This window comes from Elephantulus edwardii, unplaced genomic scaffold (genome assembly GCF_000299155.1).
Source record: "Elephantulus edwardii isolate Elephantulus edwardi_28Jun2011 unplaced genomic scaffold, EleEdw1.0 scaffold00060, whole genome shotgun sequence".
Lineage (NCBI taxonomy): Eukaryota > Metazoa > Chordata > Mammalia > Macroscelidea > Macroscelididae > Elephantulus > Elephantulus edwardii.
The window spans coordinates 4,214,594-4,226,108 of record NW_006399810.1 but is presented as its reverse complement, the minus strand read 5'-3'; the positions used below and the strand labels follow the sequence as shown (position 1 = coordinate 4,226,108).

The 11,515-nt window shown below is 42.3% G+C and overlaps 1 protein-coding gene across 1 annotated transcript in view; it reads right to left on the bottom strand.

The window, feature by feature from the left end:
- The window catches only part of DPP6 (dipeptidyl-peptidase 6), a 1,353,880-nt gene extending 1,346,003 nt beyond the window's left edge, over window positions 1-7,877 (bottom strand). Inside the window, exon 1 of the mRNA XM_006887649.1 lies at window positions 7,560-7,877. Coding sequence (XP_006887711.1) covers window positions 7,560-7,787 — 228 coding nt within the window. The 5' untranslated portion in view covers window positions 7,788-7,877. The remainder of the gene's footprint in view (window positions 1-7,559) is intronic.
- Window positions 7,878-11,515: the final 3,638 nt, after the last annotated feature.

The window sequence follows — 11,515 nt, the reverse complement described above, 5'->3', positions numbered from 1 at the left end:
GCTCCTGTGGATTCGGTTTAATTTTCCTCAGCTTCAGCTTGAACTTGCATATGAGTAGTTGGTGGTCTCTTCCACAATCAGCCCCTGGCCTAGTTTTCACAGCTGATATTGAATCTCTCCAGTGGTTTTTTCCCCACAGATGTAATCAATCTGATTCCTATGCATACCATCAGGTGAGATCCATGTGTATAACCTGTGTCGGGTCGCAAATGTATTTGGAATAACAAATGTACACAGAAGAGTTGAGATAAATTCATGTTTGGATTTATGCTTTCTCACAACTACAAAAATGGCCTAGTAGGCTGCCTGGCAAATGGTTCAAAAGGTTGAAAAATAAATCAAGATGGTAGTTCCCCAGTTCTTTCTAATTTCAGATCTCTCCAATTCTGTAAAAGGAAGTCCTTAGATTTTTTCCCTATGTTATCCCTAGAAGAAAATCTAGGTGATGCCAAAGTAATGATATAATTTTAATAATCTCTAACACATAAGTCGTAAGTCATGTAACACTTTGCTTACATAAAAGCAGACAACGAATCTTAACGAAAAACTTGGAAGGAAAATAAGAAAATATCTGGAATCTTGATGATTATATACATGAAAGGAAAGGAGGAGGAAATGACCTTTCTAAGAACTTAAGGTCAGAGTACAGAGAGACTGTGTGCATGCAGCATCATCATAAAAGATGTAAGATACAAAGATTTCAAGAGTGATGGTGTTTAAAGCTGTAACAATAAGAAGACTGATGGGGAATGAAAAAGATCATTATATAGATCATGTGTAGGAGGAGGGGGATTAATCATGGGAGTGTACGATTTGATGGGGGAGTGAGGGAAATTGGAAGAACTAGATCTGGAAAACAATGGATTTGAATTTTGTAAGTAAACTAATAAAATAGGTCATCAATAACTAATATGTTTGTAAAGAAACACAATAAAAAGATCATTAATGACAGTCTCCTCTTTGGCCTAACACAACAACAACAACAACAACAACAAAAGCCAAAACCCAAAAAAAGGCCATTAATGACCTGTTGTTTATAATTTCTGAAATGAAGAAAGTACACAATATTAGATCACAGTCAGGTAGAGAAGTTGAATCAATGGTAGATTGCTTGACTGGTAATAAAAGAAAAACACTAAAACATAAATGAACAAAATTAGACAATAGCTAGGGCTACTGGTAGGGACCAGTGAAGACAACCTCTGTCTCTATCTGCAGGTGAAAAAAACAAAAACCCACCAACAAAAAACCAAGAAAACACCAACAGGAAAAGACAGATAAAGCAAAAGGGAACCACTGAGAACACACTCATTGTATATATAGCCATTGAGCAACTACTTTATACTGTTATGAGAAGGGAGACGTGGTTATGTAGTCCTTAGGGAGTAGTGTTGCCCTGGTGGTTTGAACCCACCAGCAGCTCTTCCACAGGCAATCTCCTCCTATGTGATTCACAACCCCCAGTCCTTGGAGAGGGACATCATGCTTGAGGGAGTGCAGGGGCAGCACAGGAGAGGAAGACCCTCGATGAGATAGATTGACTCAATGACTGGGGTAATGTGTGACAAAAAGGTTGGCTCAGGATAGAGCAGGATTCAGAATTGCTGTACCTAGGGTTGCTATGAGTCGTATGCAACTTGATAGCACATAATAACAAAAATCCATGGGAGGGTCAGCTATGAGTTGGTTCTGATTTGATAACAGTGAATTTTGCTTTTGTTCATTCTTATCGCAATGAGGAAGAAGGAAGATGGTAACATATGACCCTTCATTTAAAGCTTCAAGTAATCCTGCAGAATTTTGGCGTAGGGGGTGGGGGGAATATCTTCAAACTCTTTGCTCTGAAATCAGAACTGATTTATAGCTGGCTGTTTTAGTAGGTTTTGAACACTGTAAGTCACATGGGAAGTGATACCCTACCTTTCTCTCTGGGAGTCACTGGTTTTTCTGAACCTCCAGTGGTTAGTCCTATTAGGTTAGGAGCCCAACTTTCTACCCATCAGGGCACAAGGACTCCTTAAACAAATATAGGTAGATAAACCCTGGCATATTAGTGAAGAAGCAAAGAGCTGAAAACTTTTTGTCTCTTCCTGATACATTGAGTTCGGAGGGTTTTTTCTATATAGTAAAAAAATGAACAACAAATTAAAACTTCAGAAAATGAAAACAAGAGCATAAAAAAGAAACAGAAAATGGAGTCTATAAGCTTACTTGTGAAGCCAAGTCATTTAAGAAATAATAAGTCTGATAAATCTCAAGGACAAATTAACAAAATATTGACATCATATTAATAAAAGCTCAAGGTGGAGCCAAAGAAGACTGGCCAGTTGCTGAAGACACTTAGGAAAATGACACAGACCCTATCAGGCTGATAGATACAAACAGCAGTAATTCACCGCTCAATTCCAATTTTGCTATTTTAAAGTCCTATTGTTGTGTTTATATTGTTAGGTAAGCAAAACACATTGAACACAGGAACACTTTGAAAGGGTCTTTAAACTACTGTGATTACAGTGCATAAGACCTTCCAAAATTAGTTAAAAGAATTGAAATGCTGTAGGAGGGCTGATGATGATGTTTCACATTTTAGAATCCGCCATAGTATTTCAATTCAGAGTTCCAAATTGCATTAAAAGTAATTTCCAGCAACATTTCCTTTAAGAGTCAACTAATTTTAAAACCAATACAATGAATTTTAAATCAAAATAGCTACTAATTCCTCAGAGGAGTTGGTCAAGTAATTGACTTTAGATTTAAATAAATATAAGATTGATGAAGAAATTGTGATGGAAAAGAAATGTTAAGTGTATTTCTATTTTAAAGACAAGACTTCACATCTTAGAATTGTCACCTCAAACAGACTGTGGAGGTACACACACTACAGTAGTCCCTCTGTCGGAAGTGTAGTTTGTGCAGGTATGCAATACATAACTAATTAAGTACAGGTACAAACTCTACATTTGATTCACCTGTACTGCGTTGTTGTATGAGCACAACTCATAGTGACCCTATGAACAAAAGGTCAGCAGCCTTTCTATAACTAATGGCATTTATCAAAGTTCATAGAGTTTCCAGAGGCATGCTGTTTAGGAAGAGGATGCTGCTTCTGCTAGAATGTGTGAACATGTTGAATTTGAATTTTCCTTTGGACATTACTCCCTCTCAATTGTTGACAACTATGTTTGTTTTTCTTTTGTTAATAGGTGAAAAGGAGATGCAGAGCTACCTTGACTAAAGTGAGCAAGTTGTTTATGTTATCTTAGAATAGCTTTTCCTGATTGAGAAGTCAAAAAGTAATAAAACCACTAGCCTTAAGGTTTGGATTATGCTGATAAAAGTAATTGCCTGTGCTCTAATTTGAAGACTAATAGTTTTGACAAAGAACATTTAATCTACTATAAAAATCCTGTGGAACATAGTTCTACTCTGATGGTAATGGGCCTCTCTCCATAAGTCAGACTCTTTACCAAAGCAATTGCAAAAAGACATTGAAAACTTTTCAGCACCAGGAACAGCTCCCATCTCAGCAGTTGAGCTTCCCACCTGCTAAGTAGTTTTAAATGAAAATGCCCCACCTACATGAAATGCATCTGTGAAAAGCAAGATACATGTATTATGCAACTATGCAATGAGGTTTCTGATTAGTGGAATTTGTTGCTATTGACAGATAGACCTATTTGTTTTCTTGGCAGTCCATGGAGAAGACTCTTCTCCAGCACTGCAACTGGAAGGCATCATCTTTAGTCATTGTCCAACTCTCTGAAGCATAACAACTAATTGAGAAGATCATGGCCTGGATTAGGCACACCTTTGTATCTAGACTGACATTGTTTCTCTTCAGCACTCTGGAGAGGTCCATGACAGAAGATTTTTCCCAATGCAGTTCGTCTTTTGATTTCCTGACTGCTGAATGTTGATTGTGGATCCGAGCAAGCTGTAACTGCTAACAACCTCAATCTCTTCTCCATCTATTATGGTGTTGCCAATTGGCCCAGTGGTGAGAATATTTATCATCTTGATGTTGAGCTTCAGTGCATATTGAAGACTACAGTCACTGACCTTTTGCAGCAAGTGCTTCAGGTCTTCTTCAGTTTCAGAAAGCAAGGTTGTGTCATCTACATATTATAGGTTATTAATGACTCTTCCCCCAATCTTGATGCCACACTCCTCTTCATAAAGCCTAGCCTCCCGAATGATCTATTCTACATACAGATTGAAAAGGGATAGGGACAGAATGCATCCCTGATACAGTCTTTTCCTCATTTTGAACCATGCAGTGCTTCCTTACTCTGTCACACATGCTTGCAGGGTGGGTCGGGAGTGAATGTATTGGTTATTTCTGTAAGGAAAGTATCTTTCATCTGGTAGGTAAAATGCTTGTCAGATATTTTTCTAACAGTGAACATCCAAATTAAGAGAGACTAGGAAGAACAGCTGGCCATCCAATTCTCAAATATAACTAACTGGCCTTTGAAAACCTTACGCACAGCAGAGTACTTAGGACTGCATATAATTCATTTTAAAGCAGGATAGTAAAATAGTGACACAATATTTTCCAGTCTTAATGATGGGTTGGCATAAAAAATGAATTTTTTATCTAATAATTTTGGGGGGAAATAACAACAACCCACCTCTGTCCTGTCAGTTCTGCCCTCATGTCTTTAACTCAAAAGCATTACGTGCTGTACATTTTTGAAGGTGTGAATTGCTTATGTCCAAGTTATGATCGTATATATACATACAGATAAGAAAATAATGGAGTCTTTGAGAGGCCACTGGAGTTCCCTATTTTGAGGAGTGGGTTGTTTTGGGGGGTGGATGTTGTTGTTGTTGGGGAGGAATAGCATAAATAGTTCATAGCTAAATGTTAGGTGTTCAAATGTGCTCAGAGATACTTGGAATACAAGTCCAGCTGTTAACTCCTTCTGAGAGATCATACCTTGAAACCTCTATGTTGTTGATCATTATTGCTGAGTTGGAACCACCTCATAGCTGACTGTCCAGCTGATTTCCAAAGGCTGTAAATCACACCAGAGGAGAATTCTCATCTTTGTCCTACAGAGTAACAGGTGGATTTGAACAGCTTGCCTTTGGGTTGGCAGAGTAACTCCTGATCTACTGGGCCACCAGAGCTCCTTTGAAACCCCTAATAAAAACAAACCCTTTTAATCTACTCTTTACGTGCAGGGAAGTCAACACATGCATGAGTGGAAATCAACTTAATAGCAGTTGACCAAAACAAAAAAAAAATATATATGTTTCAAAATTATATTATAAGCATATACAAAACATAAACTGTATATTACTGGTATTGATATTGACAGGAGTGCCTTGCTTTTGTAGAGTTTCTGCCTTTGACAGGATGTCATCTTCCCACTTTTTGCTTGATCTCTATTAGTGGAAAATATTTGAGTTTTCTTTCACTGATAGGTTTTGACTTATGCAGATTCCAGCTTTCGCATGTTTCACTACGAGATGGTAACTTTCTAAAACTTCTCATTAAGAAAACATGAGGAAAAAGAAGTTAAAGTGATTCTAGACTTAATGATTCTAAGTTAGAAAAGTTGTTCAGACCAGACTCATATCAGCAGAAATAACTGACTGAGTTAAATTCTCAATGGCTTCTTCCAGTCAGCACTTCTGACCATCTGAGGAACAACTGTAGACATTCATCAAAATGAAAAGAAGGAAATATATTCTCAAAGCCAAGGTGTAAAACAAAGCAAAACAAAACACAAAGAGAAGAGACCATTTGAAACAAAACTCAGAAGCTATTGTCTTTGTTTTCTCTTAGCGACACCTAGAGCCTACTGACTGGAAACTGCACACTTTCTCCCTCTGAGCATCGCCTACTCTGGTCTTGAAATCGTTTCTGTTTTCTGTATCATTTTTGTATGTGCTGCTGCTTGGTAATCTTCCTCAAAACTTTCAGGGCCATTACTTCTCCAGAATGGCTGACCACCACCCATGACTTCCAGTCCCTTGGACAAAATAATGAAACATTCATCCAGTCCTCTAACTAATTGGCCCACCAAAGTTGGAGGTTTATTTCTGTCTTACCAGGGGAGCTGGGGAATGATCTACAAGAATTTAAGAAGATGACATGTAAAATCTTATGCAGGGCTGTGTGTGTCGAAACCACAACTTCCCTGACTGTAGTTATTCTTACTGGTCTTCACATTACCCATTCAGAAAACAAAACATAAACACCAGTTAGCAATAACAAAACCTTAACTAACTTTTGTTAAGAGATATTAAGAATTGTCCCTATGGGATTTTTTTGTATAATACCCAGCCATTAAAAAGTGTCCCTTTCTACCTCCCTCCACCGACTATTTTTGTATTCTAAAATAAGTAATTAAAAAAAAAAAAAAAGGCAGTGCGGCCAGGCAGTAAAAGTTTTAGTGACAACAACCTGTTTAGTTCAGGGATAATCACAGTCCTGAGTGTGTCAGTGTCGAATCCTGTGTGAGGGTCTGTGTGTATGGATTAGGTGCAAGGCAGGAATCCTGCGTAAGGTGGCTCTCAAAGGGAAGCTGTCAAAGGCACTGTGTCCCCGAAGCCTGTGCCAACCAAGTCAGCCGGGCCTGAGAGCTTTTCTGGGAACTGTTTTCCCCTCAGAAGGCACAATCTGAAAAAAAAAAAAAAACCCACCAAAAAACAAAACCCAAAATCCCCAAATAAATGACAGCTTCTTCTCCTAGATTCCCCACCCCTCTAAATCACTGGAAGGGGATCACTACTGGGCTGTAGTTTAACTCTTCCATCCATCAGACTCATCAACCAGTGCCTGCATGAGTCATTGGTTACTAAGGCGATATGCAAATCCAACCTTTGAAACTGAAGCGTCCAGACCTGAGAAGTTTTCACTTAACGCAGTCTAAAGTAGAGTTGATAGCCCAAAGTATCATCAACAAAAAATCGTTGGATCTCTCGGATGGAGGGTTGGGGGTTGAAACTCAGTACAATTATTCTTTCTTTTTAGTCTTTTTTTTTTTCTTCCGGAAAAAATAATAACTACTGTTACACTGTTACACTGGAAAAAAAAAGTGTCTAGAAGAAGTGGAAAAACAAGGAGTCACCGAGTTAGTGGGCTGGGAGGGGGAGTGTTTGATGGGAGGAGAGCACAGGGAAAGGTGAGAAGAGTCCAGTGACAGGTGCAAGGGAAAGAACAAGACTTGGGATTTAATTTTCCCGGAGGCTTAAAGGGCAAGGGGGTGTTGGCTTGTAAACACAGATCTCATTTTCTCCTGCGGATACACAACAGCGTGCAGTTAGAAGAACACATCCGTGACACCCCAATGAATTCCGGAGCCCAGCTGGCGCCTCACAACGAACCCTCCCTTCTTGAGCCAAGAACTCCCGGCCCACTGCCGCGCCGGAGACCCGCTCACAGGACCGCGGTGACCGAGATTTGGCGCTAAGGAGAGTATTTGTGGGTGCTCCTGGGAATAGCGGGGGAGGGCGGAGCAGTAGGACTGAGAGAGAAAGGGGGAGAGACCTTCAAGGAGATCCTGCCCGCGCGCCCCGTGCCCGCGCCACCCCCCAGATGCGCTTACATCCTCGTCCTCACAGTCGCTCCGCGCCTGGTACTGGAACCGGGGCCGGCCCCCCGCGCCGCTGTGCTCCTGGGGCGCCGCGGGCGCCTGGGGTCGCGGGGTTCTGGAGCCCGCGCCGCCGTCCTCCTCAGCCCCCTGGCCGCCCAGGAGACGGCTGGCCTCCGGGGGCGCCGGGAAGGACCGGGAGGTGTTGATCTTGCCCGTGAATCTCTGGTAGAGCGAAGCCATCGCTCACTGCGCTCACTGCGCTCTGTCTCTGGGCTTTTTGTGTTTTGAATCTGCCTTCTCCCTCTCGGGCTCCCGTTCCCCACGCCTCTCTCCAAAAGGGGGGGGGGGTGCAGAAAAAAAGACGAGGAAAGAGGGAAGAGCCTGGCGAGCAGCGGGGCCGCGCGCCCGCCCCGTGGCCGCCGGGCGCTCTCTGCCGCGCGGCTCCTGCGCGCCCCCTCCGCCGGCGCCTCCGCCGGCTCTGGACGCGCCGCCTGCGCTCTGCCTCTCCTGCTTGCTTGTTTTGATTATTATTTCTTTTTTTGTGTGTTTTCTTTCTATAAACTCCTAGCCTCAGAAAGCCCAATCAAAGATGTTGGAATGAGAAAGGAAAAAAGACAAAAAGGAAATAAAAAGAAAATAATAACCGTGATGGGAGGGACCTGGCCCAGGCCCCAGAGACAGGGCATCCCTGCGGGATTGGGCGCGCGCCCTGCGGCTTTCACCGCCACCAGAGCCTCTGCGCGAGCGGTCTACCGACCCGGCACCTCCGCGCCGCGCGGTAATGGCGCCTGGTGGCCAGGGTGACAGCGGGAGAGCTGCGCGCATGAGGCGCGCGAGCGGGGCTGGGGCTGCACAGGGCGCCCGCTGAGCTCAGGGGCGCCTGGCCTGCCACGGAGCCCCAGGGTGGACGAGGGCAGGTGAGGAGGCCTGCGGAGCTGGGGAGGGGGGGGGGGAGGAGGGCAAGGAGGTGTCCCCCGAGCAGCGCTTGGCCGGTCCACGCGCGTCCACTGCCGGCCGCCTCGCACTGATGACTCCTATGAGCTCCCCCTCGTGTTTTGTAGTAGCTTTTCTGGCTGAACTTGGAACAACAATATCAAAGACACCTGAGAGCTGGGGGCACAGCCAGCAGAGAGGTTGAGCCATAAAGGAAGCACAGCAGGAGAGAGGGGGCTCAGGCTAGAGAGCTTTCTGGGGCCTCTTAAGCCAAATTCCGATCTGGAAAACGCACCCGTTTCGTTTTCCTTTGCCTTCTTTCAGAGGAATAAAGGTTATGGAAAGCAAGTGACAGATGGCCTAGTGGAAAACCTTCAATTTTTTTCAGTGCCCCCACATTCCAGAACATACACATTTGTTTGCATCAGCCATCCAGAAACGGACTGGAAAAACACAGCTCTCAGTAACTTTTTTAAAACTTGCCTCACCCCTCTCCTCCCCAGCCCCTAAAGACGGGAAGTGAGGGGGACAATGATTTTCAGCTGAGGAGTGCACCATTCAAAGATGCCTCCCAATGCTTTTTGCTGCATTAAAACGTGCTTCAGCGCCCCTGTGTGGAAATACATGAAATTGTGGGTTTTACTGTGAGATTTCAGCCAAGTGCCTACAGGGCTATTTTGATTCCCCCCCCCCTTTTCAGCTTATTCCCTCCCTCATCTATCCTTTTGGGCATCCTTTTGATCATCCTCACAGAATTCTTCCCTGATCTCCTATTAGACTCCTTCCCTAGCCTTTCTTGAGGACCTGGGCTAAAACGCACACCTGTCAGCTGCTGTGGAGTGTGTCAAAATAGAACTGCGTTCCATTGGTTTAATTTTAAAAAGTGGCAGCCAGGACCTTCTTCTCTGTTACCCCTGGGTTGACGTGAACCTCCAGTCTTTGGGCTTCAGACAGGAGCACCTTCCAAAATAAGAAAGATGTGAATTTCTTCAACTGTTCTTTGAGCAGTAAATGGTGTTTCTTGCTCCTATATTTTCATGACTGTTTTCATTTATGTTTTCAATATAGCAGTGAGGTCTCTACTCAGCAGGGCACACTGCTATGGCTGTCCTGGCTAATCTCCTGGTACTACTGGCCAAAGCGCCCTCCCCTTTATTTCCTTAAAGAGGAGAAGGAACAGGATACTGCTAAATACCAGTCTCCTACCAAGACAACTTTCCATGCTCTTCAACCTGCAAATTCTTACTCTAACTTGTACTTTTCCATGTTAGAAATAAATAGTAATTTAAAATATTTTGCCATCCTTTGTTTAATCCCTGTGCTTTCCTCTACTGAGAAGGAAAGTAGAATCCTTAGAATATTTTAAAATTTTACTTTACAGAAAATGTAAAAAAAAAAAAAGGTAAAAAGATTGTTCCAGTAACCACTGGATTTGCTGCATTTGCAAAAGATATTGTGTAAGAGAAATCAGTCCACAAATCTGAAGGTAGGAGTTTTGACCTTTTCCACTTTACTTTAAAAGAGAATGTGACAGTGTTAAGAGCCACAAAACTAAATGTTAAAAGTCGTCACGTTCAGATAAATAGGAAGCCTGGCTCTCTTCACTCCCAGCTGTGCTTTTGATCTGAAGAAGTGGCCTTTCCTAGCACAGACTTGAAAGAAATCCTCATGCTGTTCTCTGCTGCATCTAGAGCATGACATTTCACTAAATATAGATGCTATGAGGGTCTTCCTTATCAGGTACATGTGTATAAACCAACTACTGTCCAGTGGATTTCAATTCCTGTTGACGCTCTATACAGTTTCCTAGGCTATAAATCTTTATAGAAGGCTGTGGTTGTTTTTATTGTTAGGTGCCCTAAAGTCAAGGATGACTCAGAGCAAATCTATGACTGGCAGATCTGAACGCTGTTCTCTCCTGCACCCCCTCATCATCTCTGACACACTTGACCCATTGCCACATCGCTGTGTCAATCCGTTTCACTGAGAAATTGCCCATTTTTCTCCTTTGCATTGTCCTGTGGACTGAAGCCATTAACCCTTTTATACTATTAAGGCTCCATATATATTTGTTGAGTGTGGCATTCTTTTGGGGATCTGGTGCCCTAGTAATAAGGAATTGCACCACCAACCCAAAAGCACACAGTTGAACCCACCAATTGTTCCACAGGAGATGGGCAATCCCCTCTGTTGCGATTGACATTATAAGAAAACTAGCTAAAGGGTCAGCTACTAGACAGCTCCCACTCAAAGCTACATAACAACAGTTTAGTGCATGCTCTGGTGGCAAACCAAAAGGCCACTCTCTGTCTCTGGAAGTTGAATCTACCAGCAGCTCCTCTGGAGAAAGGTGAGCAATCTATTTGCATGTAATTTAACTCATTGGAGGGTCAGCTGTGGTTCTTACTCAACTACAGTAGTTATGGTTTGGTTTCCCCCAGTATTTGTTGTTGATTTTGTTATAATGTGCTGTCAGGCTGGAGTTTTGGTGGTTTAGTGGTAAGGAGTTAACGCTGCCAATGCTAATCAAGGTGGTTCAAATCTACCAGCTTCTCTGAGGAAGAAAGACAGGAAATGTCTTCCATTTACAGCGTCTGAAAACCTGCTGGAGGATTAGCTATGAGTCTGTTTTTACTAAAATTATTGTATATTTAAAAATACAATCATTAAAAATTAAAACTATCAATTCATCAATAATGCTTAAATCCAAAGGCCAGTCAATTGTCAGCCTAGTTTAAGACAGATATACCTAGTTTTAAGTGGTCATATCTTTAATATTTTAAAAAAATTGTAAGAAACTAGAGGTATATTTTCCTTGCAACTGATTTACAAAACACAAATGACAAGTCATTGGAATTAGATGCTTCAAAACATAATGGACAGTCATTGTTCTAAATTACAATAAAGATGACTTTTTGGTTAAAATTCAAGCTAAGCATTATAGGAACACCAAAACTATCCTGAGTTCCACCACATAAGCATGATTTTTGGTAGAGACGTTTTCATACTTACGGAATAGAATTATATCCGTGTTT